We start from the raw sequence: 24813 nt of genomic DNA, 5'->3' as shown, positions 1-24813 counted from the left end.
GGTGCGAATGTGGAGCCCATCGATGTTCCATTCGTTTGGAGGTAGTATTCACCATCAAACCTGAAATAGTTATACGTCAAAACATATTCAGCTCTAAAATACATTTAGTTGGTGGATATTCGAGAGTATCTCTGTCTCCCAAATAGCGAACTAGGGCTGCCCGCCACCCCACATGGGGAATGGTGGTATATAGACTCTCGACATCTTTTCCATATAATGGCAATGCTTGCACATGAGTTTTAATAAAAATGTCTACAAAGTTCGACAACGGCTCTAGCATTGAGCCTATTCCTGCAACCACTGGTCTGCCTGGATAGTTGCCTTGATGTGTTTTAGGTTTGTGTAATTTCGGTAAAATGTACAAGCATGGACGTATGGCACATTTGCAGCAAAGATATTCAGGTTTTGAGATGAGGTGGTTTAATAGGGCTCCAGATTAGAGCATATATCCTGTGTGGGATCAACACTCAGTTTTCTATAGAAACGTTCATTGATCAGTTGTCCCTGAATTTTTCTCTTTCTATTTTTCATAGTCTAAAACAACCACAGCACCCCCCTTATCCGCAGGTTTAATAACCAAAGAGGAATCTTTCATTAATTAAGTGCCTGTGTGGTTTGTTTGTCTCCTATATACTGGCATGGCTTCTTGTTCGACTAACCAACAATAGGTATTAATCGAGGAGTTGTTAATCATAGGACAGAATTTGCTATTGGGCTTAAAATGGGTACCAGTTCTTTGATGTGTTTCTAGGCCTGAAACAGTGCTTTGTGAAAACACATGCTTAAGTTTAATCTTAAGAAAGAATTTAAACAGATCTATCTATATTTGTATCGAATGGTTTATCTGTACATGTAGGTACAAAAGTGAGGCCCTTAGATAACACAGGGCAGCAGGTAGCCTAGCGGTTAAGAGCGTTGGGCCAGTAACCGAAAGATCGCTGGTTCGAATCCCGAGCAGACTGTGAAAAATCTGCTTATGTGCCGTTGAGCAAGGCACTAAACCCTAATTTCTCCTGTAAGTCACTCTGGATGACTTTGCTAAATGACTCAAATGTAACTACTGTCCTCCTCGCTAACCTCTGAACTCCTGAACTCTATACCTCTCACTTAACCCTGGTGTAGTTACAGTTCATTTCACCCCTGTAACCTGACTAAGTTGTCTTGATGTGCATTCCTTTGTTTGTTTCTTCTCTAGGGCTCTGAGTGGAATGCCTCCAATCTAGAGGAACTACGGGACTGTGGGTGAGTGGGCGTCTCACAAACACTAAAGCTATGTCTAGAACTGCTCCCTAACCACCAGCCCTGGCTCACAAACATAGCGTTGTATTATTCTGTATTCTCAAGGACAATACATGTCTGTCAGGTCATTGTTGAATCTCTCTTCAAAAGACCTACCAATACAAAAAGGTCTGTTGTTAGAACATCGCTAGCACCACTGAACTAAAGACTGACATGTTTTTTCTTCTTGATGCAGTGTGGGCCACATCCTCAACGTGACCAGGGAGATAGACAACTTCTTCCCGGGCATGTTCACCTACCACAACATCCGGGTGTACGACGAGGAGGCCACAGACCTGCTGGCCCACTGGAACGAGACCTACAACTTCATTGTCCGAGCCAAGTGAGTGCCTACTTCTCAAAACAAACTGAACCCTACTCCTTGAACGGCTAACATGTGAAGTATTCACCACAGAACATCAATAAAGGCAATATAGTCTATTAAATAGTGGCTAGTGCCTCTGTCTTGGCCGAAGTTATTCTATAAGCTATGTGGACGGCCTAGTAACTATGGATAAGACATCTTCTAAATGAGCAGGGTTTTAATGTAAAACATATTATTTCCCCACAGGAAGAACCAGTCTAAGTGTCTAGTCCACTGTAAGATGGGTGTGAGTCGGTCAGCCTCCACGGTCATAGCGTATGCCATGAAGGAGTATGGCTGGACTCTGGAGAAGGCTTACAACTTTGTGAAGCAGAAGAGGAGCATCGCTCGGCCCAACGCTGGTTTCATGAGGCAGCTGGCCGAGTACGAGGGCATCCTGGACGCTAGGTGAGTCAGTCAGGGTAGACTGGGGCACTATACAGGTATACTGTAAAAGTTAAATTAATAGCCCAGGTGTTTATTTGCTTCAATCACACACAACCACCGCTTATTAGAGACAGGCTTCTATTTGAGCCAGGTGTGTATTTCCTTAATGCACACAGCTTTTGCTCAGGAACATGTTGAAAAGACTACCACATTTGTTTGTGACAAAATATGACCAGTATAAACCTTATAATAACAGATCCATCGCAGATCAGACTTGAGAAGACTAGGCTGCATGTCATCATAGTTATTATATGTAAATAGTAAATACAATATATTTCCTATGGATTTATGCTGAATTTACATGAATAACTATACACACATTAAGAATAAATACATACAACCTAATTTCGTACTTTAGCACCATTCTCACTCGTTGAGCCGACCATGTCAAATCACACTGCTGTCTCATCCATGGCAATGATGTTGGTCTCCTTTATCGTGTTTCGCGCAATCTTTACGGTACGGAAGTTTACTAGTAAACAATTCACTTAGACCCAGCGTTTATTTGAAATAGCCGTTTATTTGCTGAAATGTGTGCAGAGGCCCGGCTATTTATTTTTTTATTTTTTTATTTCACCTTTATTTAACCAGGTAGGCAAGTTGAGAACAAGTTCTCATTTACAATTGCGACCTGGCCAAGATAAAGCAAAGCAGTTCGACACATACAACGACACAGAGTTACACATGGAGTAAAACAAACATACAGTCAATAATACAGTATAAACAAGTCTATATGCGATGTGAGCAAATGAGGTGAGATAAGGGAGGTAAAGGCAAAACGGCCATGGTGGCAAAGTAAATACAATATAGCAAGTAAAACACTGGAATGGTAGATTTGCAATGGGAGAATGTGCAAAGTAGAAATAAAAATAATGGGGTGCAAAGGAGCAAAATAAATACATAAATAAAATACAGTAGGGAAAGAGGTAGTTGTTTGGGCTAAATTATAGGTGGGCTATGTACAGGTGCAGTAATCTGTGAGCTGCTCTGACAGTTGGTGCTTAAAGCTAGTGAGGGAGATAAGTGTTTCCAGTTTCAGAGATTTTTGTAGTTCGTTCCAGTCATTGGCAGCAGAGAACTGGAAGGAGAGGCGGCCAAAGAAAGAATTGGTTTTGGGGGTGACTAGAGAGATATACCTGCTGGAGCGTGTGCTACAGGTGGGAGATGCAATGGTGACCAGCGAGCTGAGATAAGGGGGGACTTTACCTAGCAGGGTCTTGTAGATGACATGGAGCCAGTGGGTTTGGCGACGAGTATGAAGCGAGGGCCAGCCAACGAGAGCGTACAGGTCGCAATGGTGGGTAGTATATGGGGCTTTGGTGACAAAACGGATTGCACTGTGATAGACTGCATCCAATTTGTTGAGTAGGGTATTGGAGGCTATTTTGTAAATGACATCGCCAAAGTCGAGGATTGGCAGGATGGTCAGTTTTACAAGGGTATGTTTGGCAGCATGAGTGAAGGATGCTTTGTTGCGAAATAGGAAGCCAATTCTAGATTTAACTTTGGATTGGAGATGTTTGATATGGGTCTGGAAGGAGAGTTTACAGTCTAACCAGACACCTAAGTATTTGTAGTTGTCCACGTATTCTAAGTCAGAGCCGTCCAGAGTAGTAGTGTTGGACAGGCGGGTAGGTACAGGTAGCGATCGGTTGAAGAGCATGCATTTAGTTTTACTTGTATTTAAGAGCAATTGGAGGCCACGGAAGGAGAGTTGTATGGCATTGAAGCTTGCCTGGAGGGTTGTTAACAGTGTCCAAAGAAGGGCCAGAAGTATACAGAATGATGTCGTCTGCGTAGAGGTGGATCAGAGACTCACCAGCAGCAAGAGCGACTTCATTGATGTATACAGAGAAGAGAGTCGGTCCAAGAATTGAACCCTGTGGCACCCCCATAGACTGCCAGAGGTCCGGACAGCAGACCCTCCGATTTGACACACTGAACTCTATCAGAGAAGTAGTTGGTGAACCAGGCGAGGCAATCATTTGAGAAACCAAGGCTGTCGAGTCTGCCGATGAGGATGTGGTGATTGACAGAGTCGAAAGCCTTGGCCAGATCAATGAATACGGCTGCACAGTAATGTTTCTTATCGATGGCGGTTAAGATATCATTTAGGACCTTGAGCATGGCTGAGGTGCACCCATGACCAGCTCTGAAACCAGATTGCATAGCAGAGAAGGTATGGTGAGATTCGAAATGGTCGGTAATCTGTTTGTTGACTTGGCTTTCGAAGACCTTAGAAAGGCATGGTAGGATAGATATAGGTCTGTAGCAGTTTGGGTCAAGAGTGTCACCCCCTTTGAAGAGGGGGATGACCGCAGCTGCTTTCCAATCTTTGGGAATCTCAGACGACACGAAAGAGAGGTTGAACAGGCTAGTAATAGGGGTGGCAACAATTTTGGCAGATAATTTTAGAAAGAAAGGGTCCAGATTGTCTGATTTGTAGGGGTCCAGATTTTGCAGCTCATTCAGAACATCAGCTGAGCAGATTTGGGAGAAGGAGAAATGGGGAAGGCTTGGGCGAGTTGTTGTGGGGGGTGCAGTGCTGTTGACCGGGGTAGGAGTAGCCAGGTGGAAAGCATGGCCAGCCGTAGAAAAATGCTTATTGAAATTCTCAATTATGGTGGATTTATCAGTGGTGACAGTGTTTCCTATCTTCAGTGCAGTGGGCAGCTGGGAGGAGGTGTTCTTATTCTCCATGAACTTTACAGTGTCCCAGAACTTTTTTGAGTTAGTGTTGCAGGAAGCAAATTTCTGCTTGAAAAAGCTAGCCTTGGCTTTTCTAACTGCCTGTGTATAATGGTTTCTAGCTTCCCTGAACAGCTGCATATCACGGGGGCTGTTCGATGCTAATGCAGAACGCCATAGGATGTTTTTGTGTTGGTTAAGGGCAGTCAGGTCTGGGGAGAACCAAGGGCTATATCTGTTCCTGGTTCTAAATTTCTTGAATGGGGCATGTTTATTTAAGATGGTTAGGAAGGCATTTTAAAAAATTATCCAGGCATCCTCTACTGACGGGATGAGATCAATATCCTTCCAGGATACCCCGGCCAGGTCGATTAGAAAGGCCTGCTCGCTGAAGTGTTTCAGGGAGCGTTTTACAGTGATGAGTGGAGGTCGTTTGACCGCTGACCCATTACGGATGCAGGCAATGAGGCAGTGATCGCTGAGATCTTGGTTGAAAACAGCAGAGGTGTATTTAGAGGGCAAGTTGGTTAGGATGATATCTATGAGGGTGCCCGTGTTTAAGGCTTTGGGGAGGTACCTGGTAGGTTCATTGATAATTTGTGTGAGGTTGAGGGCATCAAGTTTAGATTGTAGGATGGCTGGGGTGTTAAGCATGTTCCAGTTTAGGTCGCCTAGCAGCACAAGCTCTGAAGATAGATGGGGGGCAATCAGTTCACATATGGTGTCCAGAGCACAGCTGGGGGCAGAGGGTGGTCTATAGCAGGCGGCAACGGTGAGAGACTTGTTTTTAGAGAGGTGGATTTTTAAAAGTAGAAGTTCAAATTGTTTGGGTACAGACCTGGATAGTAGGACAGAACTCTGCAGGCTATCTTTGCAGTAGATTGCAACACCGCCCCCTTTGGCAGTTCTATCTTGTCTGAAAATGTTGTAGTTTGGAATTAAAATGTCTGAATTTTTGGTGGTCTTCCTAAGCCAGGATTCAGACACAGCTAGAACATCCGGGTTGGCAGAGTGTGCTAAAGCAGTGAATAGAACAAACTTAGGGAGGAGGCTTCTAATGTTAACATGCATGAAACCAAGGCTATTACGGTTACAGAAGTCGTCAAAAGAGAGCGCCTGGGGAATAGGAGTGGAGCTAGGCACTGCAGGGCCTGGATTCACCTCTACATCGCCAGAGGAACAGAGTAGGAGTAGAATAAGGGTGCGGCTAAAAGCAATAAGAATTGGTCGTTTAGAACGTCTGGAACAGAGAGTAAAAGGAGGTTTCTGGGGGCGATAAAATAGCATCAAGGTATAATGTACAGACAAAGGTAAGGTAGGATGTGAATACAGTGGAGGTAAACCTAGGTATTGAGTGATGAAGAGAGAGATATTGTCTCTAGAAACATCATTGAAACCAGGAGATGTCATTGCATGTGTGGGTGGTGGAAGTAATAGGTTGGATAAGGTATAATGAGCAGGACTAGAGGCTCTACAGTGAACTAAGCCAATAAACACTAACCAGAACAGCAATGGACAAGGCATATTGACATTAAGGAGAGGCACGCTCAGTCGAGTGATCAAAAGGGTCCAGTGAGTGGAGAGGTTGGTTGGGGGTCACGGCGATTTAGACAGCTAAATCGGTAGCAAGCTAGCATAGGAGCAAGCTAGCATAGAATGGAGGTCTGTTATTAGCCAACTCTTGCGTTCCGTCAGTAGATTAGTGGGTTTCCGTGTAGTAGAGGGGATTAATCCAAATCACACAACAACAACAAAAATAAAAACAATAGATATAGTTATAGAGGCCCAAGAAGAAAAATAAATATAATAAATAAAATATATAAAATAAATAAATATTAAAAGGGACAGACGGCTATTTGCAACTCAGCGTTTTAATTTAAGTTTTACGGTATGTAGGTCTGTTCAGGTATACGGGTCCTTCAGAAAGTACCCCTTGACTTTTCCCACATTTTGTTGTGTTACAGGCTGAAATTAAAATGTATTTAATTGAGATTGCATGTTTAACAAGTCACACAATAATTTGCATGGACTCTGTGCAAAAAGTGTTAAACGTGATTTTTTTGAATGACTACCTCATCTCTGTACACCACAAATACAATTATCTGTACGGTCCGGTCCGTCAGTCGAGCGGTGAATTTCAAGCGCAGATTCAACCACAAAGACCAGCGAGGTTTTCCAATGCCTCGCAAAGAAGGGCACCTATTGGTAGATGGGTATAAAAAAAGCAGACCTTGAATATCCCTTTGAGCATGGTGAAGTTATTAGTTACATTTTGGATGGTTTATCAGTACACCAAGTCACTACAAAGATACAGGCCTCCTTCCTAACTCAGTTGCCGGATAGGAGGAAACCACTCAGGGATTTCATCACGATGCCGATGTTGACATTAAAACCGTTACATGGTTGTGATGGGAGAAAATTGTGGATGGATCCACAACATTGTAGTTATTCCACAATACTAACCTAAATGACAGAGTTAAATGAAGGAAGCCTGTGCAGAATCCATCCGGTTTGCAACAAGGCACTAAAGTAATACTGCAACTAACTTTTTGTCTTGAATACAAAGTGTTATGTTTGGGGTCAATCCAATACAACACATTACTGAGTACCACTCTCCATATTTTCAATCATAATGGTGGCTGCATCATGTTATTGTATTCACCTTTCAGTAGGAGAATAACCTAAAACACAAGGCCAAATCTAAGCTGGAGTTGCTTACCAAGGCTACATTGAATGTTCCTGAGTGGCGGAGTTTTGACTTAAATCGGCTTGTAAATCTATGGCAAGATTTGAAAATGGCTGTCTAGCGATGACAACCAAATTGACAGAGCTTGAATGATTTAAAAAAAATAATGTGCAAATATTGTACAATCCAGGTGTGCAAAGCTCTTCGAGACTTACCCAGAAAGACAGCTGTAATCGCTGCCAAAGGTGACACTAACATGTATTGACTCAGGGGTGTGAATACTTGTGTAAATGAGATATTTCCGTATTTCATTTTCAATACATTTGAAAAGATATCTAAACATGTTTTCACTGTCATGAGGAATTGTGCGTAAATGGGCGAGGGGGGAAATCTATTTGGAATTCAGGCTGTAACACAAAATGTGTAAAAAGTCAAGGGGTATGAATACTTCCCGAAGGCGCTGTGTAACCAGCTGTGCCTTGTCTCTACCATTAATTTACATTCTCACTCCACTGCAGTCATGAGGTATTCTACCTAACTCGCTGCATAGAGATCAGATCAAATGTGACCGTTAAATTACCACCGTAGCTGTTTAGACGGGGTCAGCTAAGTTAAGCAATCTGTAAGGTTATTCGTGTATTATTAGCTTGGTAGAGAGACTGCAGATAATGGCCACAAAGTTTATTAGTGGCTAAGCATCTCATTATGTCTATGATGTCTGTCTGTATACAATACATATGCTCTGTACACATGGTCACTCTAACCCCCCGTCCGTCCGTCCCCCCTGTCCCCCCCTGTCCCCCAGTAAGCAGCGCCACAACAAGCTGTGGAGGCCCGAGGGAGGGGAGGACATCCCAGATGAGGCGTCTGGCCAGTGCTGTGGTGGAGAGGAGACTCCTGTGGAGGGTGAGGCCTGGGGAGGAGAGGGCTGCGGAGCCTCCCCCTGCCGGAGCTTGGGCCTGGAGGTGGAGCCCTTGGACCCCCTCAACTACAACTACTACTTCAGACGGCTGTCGGACACGGCCCTAGACAGCGAGCCCTCCACCCCAGTGCGTGGTCCTCCCCTGCTGGGCATGGAGAGGGTGTTTATTGAGATCGAGGATGTGGAGAGGGATGCCCTTCTGGAGGACGAGGGCTTCCCCATGGCCCAGCTGGCTCTGCCCGGGGAAGGCACCGCCGCCCAGACCTGTGGGGGCCGCCTGGAGCCCCTGGAGGACATGAGGCTGAGGCTGGAGTTCAGCACGGTGGAGGAGGAGGACGAGGAGGAGGCGCAGAAGGAGGAGGCAGAGATGGCTGCCCTGGCTTGGACTGCTGCAGGAGGAGAGGGAGCGAGAGAGGACGAAGAGAGGAAGGAGCAGGTCAACATGAACCGCTTTAACAACGAGAACGCCAACAACAGTAACCGCCTGGCTGCCAAGCGCAGCTGCCCCGCTACCTTCGACGTGAGTGGGGCAGTCAATAGCTACCTGTATCTATACAAATGGGGGTGTAAAGGTTGGGTTAATTTTGACTTGAACTTGTTTGGGGTTAAGGTTAAAATATTAAACTTACATGAGGGTAATTGTAATGCCTAATTTGTCTGTCATTATTCGATCCCATTCATTTCAGGGACCAACATCTTATAGGTGTCATAATATCGGGTGTTTTATTAGCTTCGAGACCTCTGTCTGACCATGCATTCCCTCCCTCTCTCTCTTTCTTCTGTTTAGGACAGTGCTAGCACAGGAAACCCTTACAAAGTCAAGCCCTCCTACCAGTCGTGTAAAGACTGCCTGCGTCTGCCACCAGGGCGGCGCTGTGAGCGCCCAGCAGGAGGCCGCACCCACCGCCTTAACCCCACACGTCACTGCGGAGTGGTCCCCACCATCTCCATAGACCCCCCTGGCACCCACTTCACCAACACCCCTGCCCCCCACTCCCCCTGCACCCTACCTGCCACCATTGCCCGCCTGGAGGCCTACCGCCAGCGGCTGGTGTCGCCCATGAGCTGCGAGGAGCTGCCCCGAGACCGACACTGCTCCTTGGAGACGGAGGACATGGACGAGCTGCAGGAGGATGAGGAGGAGGAGGAAGAACAGGAGCCAAGGCCAGGCAGGGAGGTTGGGACCGGAGCCATCACGGAGCTCACGTTTATGAAGCTCAGCCTGGACGGGGAGAGGCCAGCAGGTCAGTCTCCTAGTGGAGGGGTGGAGTTGCAGCCTGCTGGGGTGGAGTTGCAGCCTCCTGGTGGTGGAGTGGAGCTACAGAGGACAGGGCCTGAGCTGGGGATGGGGCTGGTGAGGCAGAGGGCAGAACAGCTGGAAAGGCTTTCAGGCCTGGCCATGGAGGGTCTACTCTCAGGAGCTGGGCTTGCTGAGCAGATGGACCTGCACTTGGCGGTGGAGGAAATGGAGGGGGATGTAGGGATGCATTCTGAAACCCCCATTCCAACTACCAGCTGCATGGTCACAGCCGCAGACCCCCAGATGAACACCACCCCGGTGTCGTACCCCCAGGGTTCCGCCCAGACCTGGACCCCCGTGTCCTCCCCCCACGGCTCCACCCTCACCCGGAGCTCCAGCAGCGACAGCCTCCACAGCAACCGCGGGGGACACCAAGGCCTGGTCCGGCAGCGCACCCAGGAGATAGAAACCCGCATGAGGCTGGCCGGCCTGACCTTCCCCTCCCTGCTCAAACGCTCTAGCTCCCTGGCCAAGCTGGGAGGCCTCACCTTCTCCACCGAGGACCTCTCAGACCTAGCTGACGATCAGGCCCAGCTGTTCTCCACCGAGCCACCAGCCTGCCCCTCCACACCAGGGGGAGAGGAACCCTCTGAGCCCCCATCCACCCCCAGGAGCTGACTGTGTTTCCAGTGTGTCTCCTCCAGACAGATTCCGCAGTCAGAACTTAGGGAGCAGGTTTGAAGGAGGATGAAGTTTGCCAGGTTTGCTAGAGGTGTCCTGGAGACATGCCTGGAGATTCCTCTGTCTCTCGAGACATTAACAGCATGTTGGCTGGAAGAAAGAAAAATAACAACACAATTCCTATTATACATACATGTACTGTCTGTTTATCAATCCAAATAAGAGATACTGTTGGAGAAGGTACTCTCAATGGAGCTCAATGAATGTGTGCAACTGAGCCTCTGCTTCGATTCGTTCAACATCTCCTCATGTGCCCCTGAACAGACTGACGGTTGAATATTGAATCCTCACTGTATTTTCCTCTTGCGTTTTTGTGTCACCGAATAACGACTTCATCATATGAGCATCTTCCTGCCTCTTCAAGCGACGCAGTGTACCTCAGTCGGAACACAAGCATCTCAAGAATATTTTAGTCCATGACTGTCTTTGTTGACTTGCCTCTCTTCTCAATGACTGGCTCAGCCAGCCCTCCTCCATTTGAGGTACTTCATGAAATAATGTCTTGAAAAGTGGTCAATATGCTATTCATGGCCGTACAGTGTTACACAACGTGTCCTCGTCGTCACGGCTACAGCCTCTTCTTGAGCAATGCTATGGATGATGGGAAGAAACGCAGAAAGAGAAGTAATATTGACTAAGTCCCGTTTTCCATTCTCTCCTGGATTCGTTTGTTTCTTTGAAGTAGTTTAGAGGGAGCATATAAACGTTGGATTTGTTTAGTTTTTGCCACAGCTGGCATTTCACCACTGCTGTGCAAAGGCAATAGGTACAGTAGTTCAACGATCTGATTGAGAACTCATCATCATCCTTGTATGGTTTGAGAGGATTTGTGGGCAACTGAAAGAGTTCAAATTGTTTTGGGATTGGATTTCACAATGCTGTATTACTCTACTTTACCACTGATTAGTGCTCTGTCCCCTCTTCTCCAGACCAGCTGTAGTCAGACATACTGTGTCTGACACCATATCTTTCTTCCATCATCTCTGCATCACTCTCAAAAGGCAATCAAATACATTAGGTTCAAGTTTTTTCTGACGGCATTCCTCTTCTATTTATTCTCCTCCCTATTGACACACATTTGTGGTATTGCACAGTAGGTGTAGGAGCTTTGTGAAACCGGCTTTATTCAACTGTCATTGTGCCAGAGCAACATTGGACTCCCTTTATTTGTACTGTAACAAAAAAAAAAAAATGGAATCGTTGCCATACATTGAAGCAGAACTACTGTATACGTCACATTTGTTTGAACAGCTTGTTTTTGCTTTCACAGACCTGGGAGTTCCAAATGTGTCTGTGATGTTAGCAGCACAGCGTAATGGGCTTTAGCTGGATCTGTTTGGGAAAGAAGCAGCTTTTCTCAGCCTTTTGCATTCGCACGGCAACACTAACAGCCAAACAAGGAAGTTGGGACAAAAAAAACAAGTTGAGGCATTGGAAGGAACAGACGATTATCTACCGTCATAGTTTCTCAGAAAGGGGTTACAGTTCTGCTTTCTGTTGCAGTCTGTAGAATATCAGTAGCTAGCTACTACAATTTTTTGTTTATTTACAGCAGACATGAGAAACTTCCGAAGCTGTGTGTAGAGCAGCAGCACAGTATGACAGGCCAAGTCTGACTGGAGACTCTGCCCTCCCGCATGCTGTTTGACCAATGTTCCCTTAACTTAACCCCTATATTTATCAGTTAGAGTATTTATTTAGTACAGGTTCTAATTTGATAAACTGGCACATAATATGCAGGTAGTTGACTTCTTTGTGGCCAGCCTAAACTTACTTTGCCCCAAAGGGTATTATGCTTTTGAAAGTTGTTTGGCTGTTTATAAACTAATGCATTTGGCATGTTGAGTGTGCAAGGATAATATGTGTGATGGTGGCAGTGTGTGTGTTTGTGCAGGCGCATGCATACATCAGGAGTTTATTACCATGGTTGTGACAGGAGTGCTATGTGACGATGGGAAAGCTGTCTGTGTATGAGTGCAAAACATCTGTAGCTCTTTTAAAGTAGGGGATCAATTGACTTTTTTTCAATTGAGCTGTACATATGTCGTTGCCACTGACGCAATGGCCTATACTATATGTAGACAAGATTGCTTTTTATTTGTGATACCTGAACAAAGAAAAATGACAATTACTCGTTCACCCAAATTACAAAATGACACATTGTTTTCCTTACCCTGTAAGCAGTCTATGGACAAAGTATGACAGGAATCCATGCTATGGTGTAGTTTCCCTAGCACTGTTTCCAAGTCATGGGCCCCATTTTTATTCGATTTTCTTGCGCATCATGTTTAAAACATCTATAAGTGTCTGAGTTTCTCAATCAATTTTGGATACTTTCGGATGATTTGGACATGATACGCAGAAAATTCTAATATCGGTCCCCTGACTTGAATGGGATTTGTGCCACAAATGCTAAGATGTTAGCATGTAGAAACGGTGCCAGAGTAACTAAACCAAAGAATGGATTGCTGTCATACCTTGTGCATAGACTGCTTACAGGGTAAGGAAACCATTGTGTAATTTGGGTGAGCTATCCCTTTAATCATATGAGTGGCTCTGCATTTTTTATATTAGCAACTATCGTCAGTGTTTGTTACTCCGAGGTACTGGTCAAAGCAAATTTGCATTTAATTTGGGTACAAGCCACATTAATGGGTTGGGTTCTGTGGTCAGTGAACACTTTGTGGTGTTTGCACTTAAGGTTACTGCACTTAAGGCACTGGGTGAATTTGCCTGTGTTCACTGGTAGGTATTCAATTTTAAAGAGGTTGCCTCACAGGAAATACAGTTATTAGAATGGAATAGGAAGTAGTAGTGTTTTAAATTGAGATTTGTTTACAAAACTGCCCCCTGTCCCTTTTTAAAAAATTTAAAAAAATGTTTTATTGAATATAGTTCAGCCAATCTGATGTCTAGCACTTGAGGTCACCATATATCATTTGGGTTTGCGCTTTATTCCAACCCACTGTTATAATGCCTTCATGTAGCTGTTATAAGCATGATGTGACTTCTGACATAGCAGGTTATTAAAAGGGTTAAAGAATACCCTATAATATTATAAAGAGTGGAATTAGATCCCGAAGGTTCAAATATTTATTTCACAACACTGGTGTGGTGATGACATTATTGTAGAATCTGTTTGGTCAGTGGTGCGTCATGCTCATAGCAGTGAACAGTAGGCCATATGACGGAGGATTTAAGTGCAGTCAAAAGGAGTGTCTTGAACTAGTCCATCACAACTGATGCTATGCTTAAAGCTACTGCACTGTTTTTTTTATTTAAAAAGAAATCTATTTCTACTTAAGTGCCTTAACCCTGGCCTTAGTTCTGTCTGTCCTAACCTCGTCACAGGCATTGCAGAGTCATTGTGAATGAGTGTATCCATGGAAACGCCACTTGCCCTCTGCCCCCCCCCCCCCCCCAAAAGGAATTATCCCGATGCCCCTCGAAAGCTACATCTTGATACACACGGAGCACACAAGCTCTCACTCCCACACGTGTATTTGCTTGACAGGCTCATCAATTGCTATTATTTTGTTTTCTATTATTGAGACCAAAGTCTGAGGGGTTTATTTGTGCAAATGGGCACAGAACAAAGTTTTCTACATACATTCCCAGGCATCTTAGGGTTCACCTGCCCTTACTTGACAATCCTTAAACTGGTCAATGCTTTGAGAGTGTGAGACAGAAAGCTGGGTATAGAGACCCTGAGACATAGGAAGAGGGGGAACTTATAGTAGTTCATGTCAAGAGTACAAGTTGCCATCTTTCCCTGATATTCAATTCCTTCCATAAACAAGTGTTAGAATGTTTTTCCATATAAGGCATAAATGAATGAAAACTCATAAAACATACATCATCATATTGAGAGTAAGTTTTTTTTTTTACATTGATTGTTTTTGTTATATTTTCTTTTTTCCATTTTAAGCTGTAACTTATTGTTTGCACTATGTTAATGTGTAATGCACTTTTTTAAACATTTATTTTACATTTTGTTAAAAGGATGTCCAGTGGATGTGAATCATGGAAATAAACAATTTCCTCTACATAACCTATCTGCTGGCCTACAGTGGATCATACTTAATGGGGAGGAGACAGTCCCTCTTCTGACACTTGCATTGCAACTACATGCACATAGACCGTTGGTTCCCAATCTTTTCTGAATCACACCACACAAGAAAACAAATTACAAGCCTCACTTTAATCTGACTTTCCTGCATCAAACAAAATGATGCCTCGAAGAAAAGCAACTCTAATAGGCTATATTATACAGCCAGTTTGAAGTTCCATGTTCCCTCCGTTTCCTCCTCCACACTGCGTGAAGCAAACGTTTTCTCAAATGCGAGACATTTATTTATAGTTTTAAATATGGTTCACTGGAATCTTAATGTTATGGTACCCATATAATGACTGATAAGTGTTGACCCCTTATAGACCTTGCAGAGTTTCAGCTTTATATTAACTAGAAGAAAGGACTGATGGTCTACTGCGGTGTGTCAAATAAAGGGGATGTTATTGAGATCTGCTTTTGTTTTGCAGGGATGCGCAAGGAGGGTTTTTGTCTCTTGTGAACAGCAGTATCTGTTTGCGTTAGAGCTTTTGCATGGGCTTGGTTAAATCCACAAGGCAGAGAATTCTTATTGAGTTAGTCAAATTAAGTCATTCTGACATCACGGGATGGACAGGGATGTGCAAGGAAGCAAAGGAGACTGACAGTGGAAGAAGGAGTACCTCCAACAAAACGACTTTATAGTCCTTCAGGGAAACAGGCTAGACAGACAGGCAGGCCGGCCTGCGGATTCCACAACTCGGACTGGGGTGAGTGCCTCCCTACCTCCATTCTGAATCTCTAGCCTCAGATGACATTAAGAAAATGCTCTTACCATGACGACAGAGATGCAGACTTTATGGATAGGTTACATCAATTCCGATTGAGTTATATTTGTCGACGTGTGGGTTAGAGCAATGTTATAGTCCTAATTCTCTGGGGAATCAACTAGAGCAGCATATTATTTGATGTTATTCTGAGTGACATATTTTTGCATTCACGTGTCAGTCAACATGGTGCATGTGCCTCAGTTGTTTATGTCATGATATAACTCCCAGGTAAAGGAATCGACACTCAACCATCCCACTCCATCCATGGCCATGATGATTCAGAGCCAACTCCATGTTTGCACCTCTCAATAGGCTGTTCTGAAATTGGCCAAAAAAGTAAGCAGAGGTATTTGTGTAGTTATCCGTTTCTGGCCTACCGAATAATTACATATCAGGCTTATTGTCACACTAGGCTCTGCATAGCTGTTACCTATTTGACTCTTCTATTAGTTGTTTAAATGTGTGTCCTATGTGGCACTACTTTCACCTTTTTGTTTCAAAACAGCCTATGTTGGGACTTCGGGAGTTGCTAAGAGTTTGTTCAATCTGAGTCACATGTCTCTCATTGATGCTCAGTGTCCTCGCATGATAGGAGAGAAATGGAAAGAGCGGGAGGGAGGGGATATTTGGGTGAGGTCGTTGTCACAGATGCCTCCCACAGCTGCCAGCTGCTGCCATTTATAAGACTCTGTACACATCTATCTCAAAATAACCCCTTCGATACAAGACGGAAGGAACTCTGAGATGAGCATACCACTGTGATTTTTTTATTTTGTTGCTACAACATAACAACATTGTGAGAATAGAATAAATTAATTGGACCACTCTTAAGTGTATGTGATATGTGTATATGATCATGACTCATTTCTCGTCAGGTGAAGGTTACAAAGTCAGACCTGTTTATATCTCTTATTCAATTCAACAACTGAGCCACAAAATTAAGGCTGTGTGGAATAAATTTAGACTTTTTTTTTTTTTTTTTTTTTTTCCATTCAGCATCACTCAGTCAAGGGAAGTATACTATTCTTTCTAACAAAGATATCTGCATATGTTTCCGGATGTTGTGTATCCCTGGAAATAGTCTGAATTCATGTCAACATTACAGTTTTGAAAATAGAGCTTGTCCAAAAAATCCCACAACTTACTTATTGGGTAAGTTTAATCACGGGGCAGGGTAAGTTAAGCCTCCTACAAATGTCTGTACTGAATTAAATATTACCACTACCTTTTAAAAACCGTATCTTTATTTACCCCAACACAATCGCTTGTTGTATTTTAATATTTTTTTCTGACACAGGCTTAACACCTAACAAACACTTCGTAATTTTTTAACACTTAACATAGGCCAGGCCCTGTTGTTACCTCATATCCCAGTGATGACTTGTATTACACCTTGGAAGAAAACACTTCCATTTGCTCAACTTGACATTGGATCAACCATTGGCTCAACTTACCCCATGGTCATTGGCTTACCCCAAGGCAAACATTTTTACTATATTAGCCCACACAGCTACAAGGATGCACTTTAATGCTAGGTTTAGGACCTCATATTGACGCTTATGGAGACTCCAACTGATGTCTAGAACAATCTTAAAATGATCTACTTTGGTTTAGATACAAGCATCATGAAAACTCTTAACACAAATTAATTTGACTTTTTGTGAATCTGTTTTTTGGACCTAACTTGCTTACCACTTTTTCCATGTGGTTTCTTCCTTCAGACTCCATGAAATGATGACCTCTTCCTAAAAAGGTGGTCAAATTATGAGTTTTGTGTATCGTTTCCTATAAACAAGGGTGGCTCTGCTTACCCCTTTGGCTCAACTTACACACTCTTCCCTACTGTATTGACCTGTCAGAATTGAAAGTAAAATATATATATATATATATATATATATACATATACATACATATGTTATCATATTCAATGATTATTAAAACATTGATCACTGCGGGGCTGGGTTTAATGCAGTATAATTGCCTGGGTAGCTTACTGAAAATGTTTCATATACGAGTAGCCCTGGACAAGGGCGTTCTCTAGGCCTACATGGATAAGCCTAAAAAAATCAGTGAGTGGCTCTCAGCACCACTTAAGCCTGAAATAGCTAGAGAGGCAGCGGGCAGGATTAGTGATGCAGGGTCAAGAGGTTGTCACCTGTTTGTCCTCAATCACGTCACCCTGCGGAATCAAACAGATACTGGAACATGGACATGAAATTAAAGGCTACAGGATGTCTTCATTTGGTTTTTATCCATAGGATATATGTTTAGTCACTCCATTTTGTAGTCTACTAAATCAACACCCTATGAACATTGAACATGTATTGCTACAGTGTCTTCAGGAAGTATTCACACCCCTTTACTTTTTTACTTCACATTTTGTTGTTTTACAAAGTTTAATTAAAATTGATTTGTCTTTTTTTTCAACAATCTACACAAAATACTCTGTCAAAGTGGAAGACAAATTCTAACATTTGTAAAACAAAATCATGAAAAATACAAAATACCTTGATAAGTATTCAACACCTTGAGTTGATACACGTTAGAATCATCTTTGTCAGCGATTACAGCTGTGAGTCTTTATTGGTAAGTCTCTAAGAGCTTTCCACACCTGGATTGTGCAGCAGATCATTGCTAGACAACCATTTTTAGGTATTGCCATAGATTTTCAAACCGTTTTAAGTCAAAACTGTAACTTGGCCACAGGAACATTCACTGTCTTCTTGGTAAGCAACTCCAATGTAGATTTGGCCTTGTGTTTTAGGTTTTTGTCCTGCTGAAAGATGAATTCATCTCCCAGTGTTTGGGATTTTGCCTGTGCTTAGCTCCATTCTGTTTCTTTTTTATCCTGAAAAACTCCCCGGTCCTTAACAATTACAATTATATGCATAACAAGATGTACCCACCACTATGTTTGAAAATATGGAGAGTGGTACTCAGTAATGTGTTGTATTGGATTTGTCCCAAACATAACACTTTGTATTCAGGACAAAAAAAGTAAATGACTTTGCCAAATGTGTTGCTTACTTAAGTGCCTTGTGGATGGATGCTTTGAAATATTTTTATTCTGCACAGTCTTCTTTTCACTCTGTCAATTAGATTAGTATTGTGGAGTAACTACAATGTTGTTGATCCATCCTCAGTTTTCTATCACAGCCATTCAATTCTGTAACTGTTTTAAAGTCACCATTGGTGTCTTGGTGAAATCCCTGAGCAGTTTCCTTCCACTCCAGCAACTGAGATAGGAAGGACGCGTGTATCTTTGTAGTGACTGGGTGTATTGATACACAATCCAAAGTGCAACGAATAGGTTGACCATGCTCAAAGGAATATTCCATGTCTGCTTAAAAAATTGTATTTTTTAAAACATCTACCCATATGTGCCCTTCATTGGAAAACCTCCCTGGTCTTTGTGGTTGAATCTGTGTTTGAAATTTACTGCTCGACTGAGGGACCTTGCAGATTAAAGACCGAGTATGTGCTGGGTACAGCGATGAGATAGTCATGTTAAACACTATTATTGTCCATGCATCTTGTTATGCGAGTTGTTAAGCAAATTTTTACTCCTGAACTTATTTAGGCTTGCCATAACAAACGGGTTGAATACTTATTGACTCGAGATTTCAGCTTTTCATTTAAAAAATAAATAATTCTACAAACATAATTCCACTTTCACATTCTGGTGTATTGTGTGTAGGCCAGTGACAGAACTCAATTAAATCCATTTTAAATTCAGGCTGTAACACAATAAAATGTGGAAAAAGTCAAGGGGTGTGAATATTTTCTGAAGGCATGTGCTGTTAAGGACATGGTATCACATTTCTGTGTCATAGCGCTAGTTACTGTGATGACACACAGGCCCATTGGACGTAAATGCTCACTATGTGCATTTCAGAAGGTTTTGGCAATGTAAATGAAGTTTTTACTTCAGATAATAAACTGACCTTGGTGTGATGGTCAGTTGAGGTCCTAATACTTTGTATATTTGTTTGCAGCCTAGAACGACTAAGAAACATCATGCTATTTTTAAGCCTGTTGAGCTTTGTTCCTCTTGAATAATCTCCCCTCGGCCGTCCATTACGTCAGTCGTAAAACTCTGTCCTGACCAGTTCCCATACAGACAACCCAGTTCAAAAGTCAAAGCCCTTGTGACTCTTATGTTATTCCAGCCGATTTTTCCATGGTCCTCGTTGTCATAACAATCATAAACAATTAATGGATTTGAAGGAGGACACAGGAGAGCACTCTGTTGTTGCTGAGCTATTAATCCCTGTTTCCACCGGCATTTAAAATTAGGGACAAATTCGAGGTGGCTCGAATGGAATTCTCTAAAACCCTGTTTCCAATGGCACTTAAAATTACGGCCAAATTTTGAGGTGGCTCGAATGGAATTATCAAAAGCTCCGTTTCCACTGGCACTTAAAATTAGGGACAAATTCGAGTTGGCTCGAATGTAATTCTCAAATTCGAGCTGGCTCGAGGGAATCCCGGGCCAGCGCAGCCCAGTTTCGCAATTAGAGTTCGAGCTGGTGACGCCGTTACTATGCAACCACCAAGCTGATCCCTGCTGAATGCTGATACAACGTTTAGCTAGCTTGTCGCTGTTACCTAGCACACGGACAAGCAGTACTGTAGTAGTCAGACATGACACAAGTTACCGTCATAGCTGGATCCTTCATTCATTTTTGCACTACACAATACACTTTTATGAGAACAGTCAGCCCTTGAATGTTAGTTACCTAATGTTAGCAAGCAAATCAGAGTTGAAACAAGCTAGCTAGTTAACGTGAGCTAGCAGGAATTTTAGCTGGCCAGGTCGTATTGAAAGGTAGCTACACGGCTCTGAGTCTGGTTGGCACTGGCAGGAGTATGGGGTAACGTTAGTTACAGCATGGTGAGGGTGAATTAAATTCTTCATCTTGTTAGCTAGCTAGCTAGCAACATTAGCGAAGCCAGCTGCAGTCACATATTGGCTACCTAGCAATATGACACTTTCACATTTCTGGAGGCAGTGGAAACGCAATTTGAGCTAGCCCAACCTGGGTTGACTTCAAAGTGCCAGTGGAAACAGCTGAACTCAGATTGCATGATGCTACTGATGGGACATGATCTGATTGGTTTAATTCTGTCGTGTGCCTTACTGTACTATTCTAAGAGTGTGCTTAGATCATGCTCTTACTGTAGATATATGTCAATATGCTTAATATATTTATTTTCAATGGGAAATGGACATTGGTTTTGTTCGGTTCACGTTCCAAACAGCCCTCAGTCTTTGACCTTGGCACCTGGCTGCAGACTGATTCTATTATCCCAGTTGTCCGGTTTCCCTTTTTGCCCTGTGACTCACTGGCGGCAGTGAGAGACACTTTAATTATAGCACCACAACATTCCAGCAGGACAGAATGCGGACAGAGTGAGTCCACTGGAGAGAGTGGTGGGATTTCAGAGGGAAAGAGAGAGTAATATATTTATTTTTTAATTTCCTATTCTCTATATATAGAAATCTAGAAAGGTAGAGGTAGGGGGTGAGATTGTGAGAGATTAAGAGAGCGAGAGGCTTGGCCCCAGGCCTTATGTCAAATTAAGAGATGGGCAAGCAGAATGCTACTGTACACTGAGTCATTCCTTGACCACTGCTGTGTCTTGACATGTATCTCTCTCTTCCTTTTACAGAGAAAACAACTACAACAACCAATGGGTCAGAAACTGAACAAAGTGTCGGAAAAGGAGGGAGTTTCAACAAATGCCTCCAATGGAGGACAGCAGTCGGAGCCCGGTGAACAGGGCAGTGGTAGCGGTGGGACTGGGAGCTATGGGAAAACCGAGGGACTGAGTGTCAGCAGCAGCCTGGCCAGTGAGCAGGGAGGCGATGAGCTCACTGCCAACCTGGCCTTGACAGACACCCTCAGTGAGGGGCCAATGAGCACCTCTCTAGGTGAGGAACAGAGCCCCTTGACCGCGGGGGGAGGGAACGAGGGAGGGGACAGAGAAGGCAGGGCTGTCACATATGATATAGAGAAGCCAGAAAGTGTCCTGAACTCGGAGAGGAGCACACAGCACTCAGAGCCCAAATCACAGAATAAAGCTGCGGGTAGTAAGAAAAGGGCAAAAACTATGGAAGGACAAGTGAGGAGTAAATCCCTGGCTGGCGGTTGGCACAGCGACTCAGATACAGAGGATACGACAGATATGTCTAACACAGAGGACTTGGTGATCTCAGAGGCTACCGAGGAGGACTTCGTACTTCTGGAGAAGGATGAATCGTGGTTATCGTCTGATGTGAGGAGCGCGATCTCTAAAATCAGGGACAAAGAGAAGCCACTCTCTGTAAATAGAATAGTGAAGGAGGATACGACTTCTGCCGCTGTTGTGGATAAACCTCAAGACCCTACAACGTCGCCTACTGATCCAAAGAGGAACGTTTCTTCTGCTGTGGATGATCAGAGGCTCAGTGAGGACAGACTTCAGAGGTCTTCAGGAAAAAAACACCAGGAATCCAGTAAGAAGACCTCACAAAAAGCCTCATCTTTGGGTGATGAAACAAGCAAAACACAGTTTGCAACAAGTTTGCAACAAGTAACACGGGATGAGGTTACGAGCAGCACTGTAAACACTTATTTTGTTCTTTCCGGTAATGGTAGCAGTGGTTGCAATGCACATACCCAATGTTCACACACAGAATGTTCAGAAAGAGCGGATCCACATTTGGCTGAACCTGCAGGCATCGTGTGTCGCCCGAAGAAGGCTGAACGAACTGAAGCTGTCAAAGCTATGACAGAGAATGAGGCGGGAAAGACTGCGACTTGTGAGCTCAAAACGGGCATTCAAGGCAAGAAACCAGCTCTCTTGAGTATTAAATCAACCCATGCCGATTCCAAGCCAAATGATATATATATTAAATCCCCTGAAGAAAAAGACTGCACTCATGAGGATTTGGTCCTTTGGAATATAGAGGAAGAACTTGATGAGAAAACAGAAGCATTAACCACGCTCAACACAAAAACGAAGCCGGCCAAAGGCTCGGAGACGACAGATCCTGTTAAGAGTGGTTCACAAACTGAAAAAGAGAGGAAGGCCACAGCCACAGATGAGGATCCACAGGTGAAAGACATGCAGAGGAGGGAGGTAAAGAGAGACTGTGTCACAGACCACAGGATTGAGGCTTGTGAGTCAAATCGGTGCGAACCTGAAGTACTCAGGGCATCTTCCGCATGTGTCCCAGGACATCTTGACACACCACATCCTCCTCAGCCTCCACCAAGGCCTAAGGCCAAAGGTACAGACAAAAGTGGGAAATCCATTCAACAGTTTGATAATGTAGAGAGCCATTGTGGTAATGTCTCCTTACAACAGCAAACTGAAACTTCTACTGGAAAAGCAAATGAAGTATCCCCATCCACGGATACATGCATCTCCATCACCAAATATCAACATTTAGCTGCTGAACAGTCTCAGAGTAAGACTGAGGCTGTTTTACATGATGCTAAGGAAGAACTTGCTGGTAGTTGTTCTTCTGTCAAGGTAGAGAAAGAGCTAGTACTTCAGAATGCAGTCATATCTCCCTCACCAATTCAGATTCTGAGTGTTACTGAGAGAGCCAAAACATCCCTTTCTGATGAGACTGTTAATTTAACGACTGGTAGAGGAACAAACATCCTATCAGCTGCCTCTATGTCTAAAAAACAGGTCAAAGTTAATGTCCTCTCCTGCTCTGTGCCCAAGATGCCACAACTCATAACTGCCTTGTCCTCATGCTCATTAGAACAATGCAATGTGATTCCCTTACCTTCTCTGTCTGTGCCAACTTTAGAGGACAGTGATGGGCAGAGGCAGGTTGTTAGCATGCAGATGGAGAGCCAGCCTGTCTGTTACATTGCTGTCATCACCCCACCACCCATCATTCACATTCTGCCTGAGAGGGAAATGGAGAGCACATTGCCAACACAACAAAACAACAGTATGGATTTCACCCAGACAGAGGACAAAGCGACCTCAGGTGCCTCTATAGATCCTTATTTTGCAGGGGAGAGGCTTAAACCAAAGGGGCCTCCTCCACCTGTCCCCAAAAAGCCCCAAAATCCCTTCGTTAAGATTCCAGCTGCAAAAACCTGCTGCTTGGATGAGCAGAAGATATGTGATGATGATTACCACAAGGAGGAGGAGAAGAAGAGGAAGAAGAGGAGGAGACATTCACATCAAGTCAACAAAGAAAATGCTTGTGCCACAGCTCCTCAGGACATGTGTGTGTTATGGGACAACACAGGTGCTGCTTATACTGTACCATCCAACATGTACACGCCAGATAATTTTGATTTTTCACAACAACAAATGACACCAACTAGAGAGGAAAAGTATAGAAATATCATAGATTTTGATGCTTGGGCACAAATGGTCAAACGTGCTGCAGAAGAGGAAGAACCAAAACAACTTGACATGTTGGATGGACAGCCTTTTTTGGAAAAGCAGGCTAAATTCAAAGGTCCACCGCCTCCTGTACCAAAAAAGCCCCAAAAGCCATTTGTTCTATTAGAAACGGTTGCAATCTCAGAAGACATAACTTGTCCTTCAGATGACGAGGAGATACGAGAACTAGAGCAGGCCTTGTGTAAGAGAATGAAATGTGATGATGATGATGACCCTGAACCCCCTGCTGACACTGTCAGCACAGATGTCCGTTGGAAGAACTTTGACCACAGTGACCGTATAGATATCCATAGTGGTCTTGTTGAGCAGCGTTATCGTGATACTGTGTCTGAGCATGAAACTGAGACATACAGGCCTGTGGCTGAGCTCATAAAGGAGACTAACCGGATGCACCAGAGAATCAGGCATGCAGACTGGACAAAACCCCTTGCAGCCAAGTCCATGATCAGACATGCAGACCGGGCAAAACCGCTCACGGCCATGTCCATTGCCGGGGCTGTGGGCCAGGGCCAGAGCCTGAAAGTATCACAGATGAAGAAGGCCTTTGATGTCACTAAGAAGCCTGCTGAAAAACCACCAGAGCCTGAACTCAAAAAAGGTAAGACGGTGCTTTGGATCAATGTTCTCTCTGTCTATATGTCTCCCTCATATCAAATGTAATTTGTAACATGCTTTGTAAACAACAGGTATAGACTAACAGTGAAATTCTTAATTGCGGGCCCTTCCCAGAAATGCAGAGAGAAAAAAAGAGAATAAATAGAAAAATAATAACACAAGGAATAGATACACAATGAGCAATGATAACTTGGCTATATGCATGGGGTAACCAGTACCGAGTCGATGTGCAGGGGTACGAGGTAATCGAGGTAGATTCAATATGTACGTACACAGTAGGTAAAGTGACTAGGAAACAGGATAGATAAACAGTAGTAGCAGTGTTAGTGTATGTGATGAGTCAAAAGGGTCAATGCTATAGCTATTGGTTAACTATTTAATGCTTGGGGGTTAAAGCTGTTCACCGTCCTGTTGGTTCCAGACTTGATGCATCGGTACTGCTTCTATGACTTGGATGGCTGGAGTCTGACAATTTTTAGGGCCTTCCTCTGACACGTCCTGGTATAGAAGTCCTGGATGGCAGGGAGTTC

The 24813-nt window shown here is 43.7% G+C and overlaps 1 protein-coding gene across 4 annotated transcripts in view; it reads left to right on the top strand.

The window, feature by feature from the left end:
• Positions 1-14421, top strand: part of LOC110523732 (protein phosphatase Slingshot homolog 1) — a 28837-nt gene extending 14416 nt beyond the window's left edge. For 2 of the 4 annotated variants that reach the window (XM_090234751.1, XM_090234752.1), the window contains 5 exons: positions 1196-1242; positions 1475-1621; positions 1850-2050; positions 8269-8905; positions 9178-14421. In XM_090234751.1, the coding sequence (XP_090090877.1) occupies positions 1196-1242; positions 1475-1621; positions 1850-2050; positions 8269-8905; positions 9178-9183 (1038 nt within the window). In that variant the 3' untranslated portion in view covers positions 9184-14421. Of the gene's footprint in view, positions 1-1195; positions 1243-1474; positions 1622-1849; positions 2051-8268; positions 8906-9172 lie in introns of all 4 variants that reach the window. The other 2 variants (XM_021602689.3, XM_021602690.3) reach the window with 1 other exon arrangement.
• The last annotated feature ends 10392 nt before the right edge of the window (positions 14422-24813 follow it).

This window comes from Oncorhynchus mykiss, chromosome 5, assembly GCF_057628025.1.
Source record: "Oncorhynchus mykiss isolate SJ-2025 chromosome 5, ASM5762802v1, whole genome shotgun sequence".
NCBI classification, from domain to species: domain Eukaryota; kingdom Metazoa; phylum Chordata; class Actinopteri; order Salmoniformes; family Salmonidae; genus Oncorhynchus; species Oncorhynchus mykiss.
The sequence above is the reverse complement of the archived record's forward strand: the minus strand, read 5'-3'. Positions and strand labels throughout refer to the sequence as shown.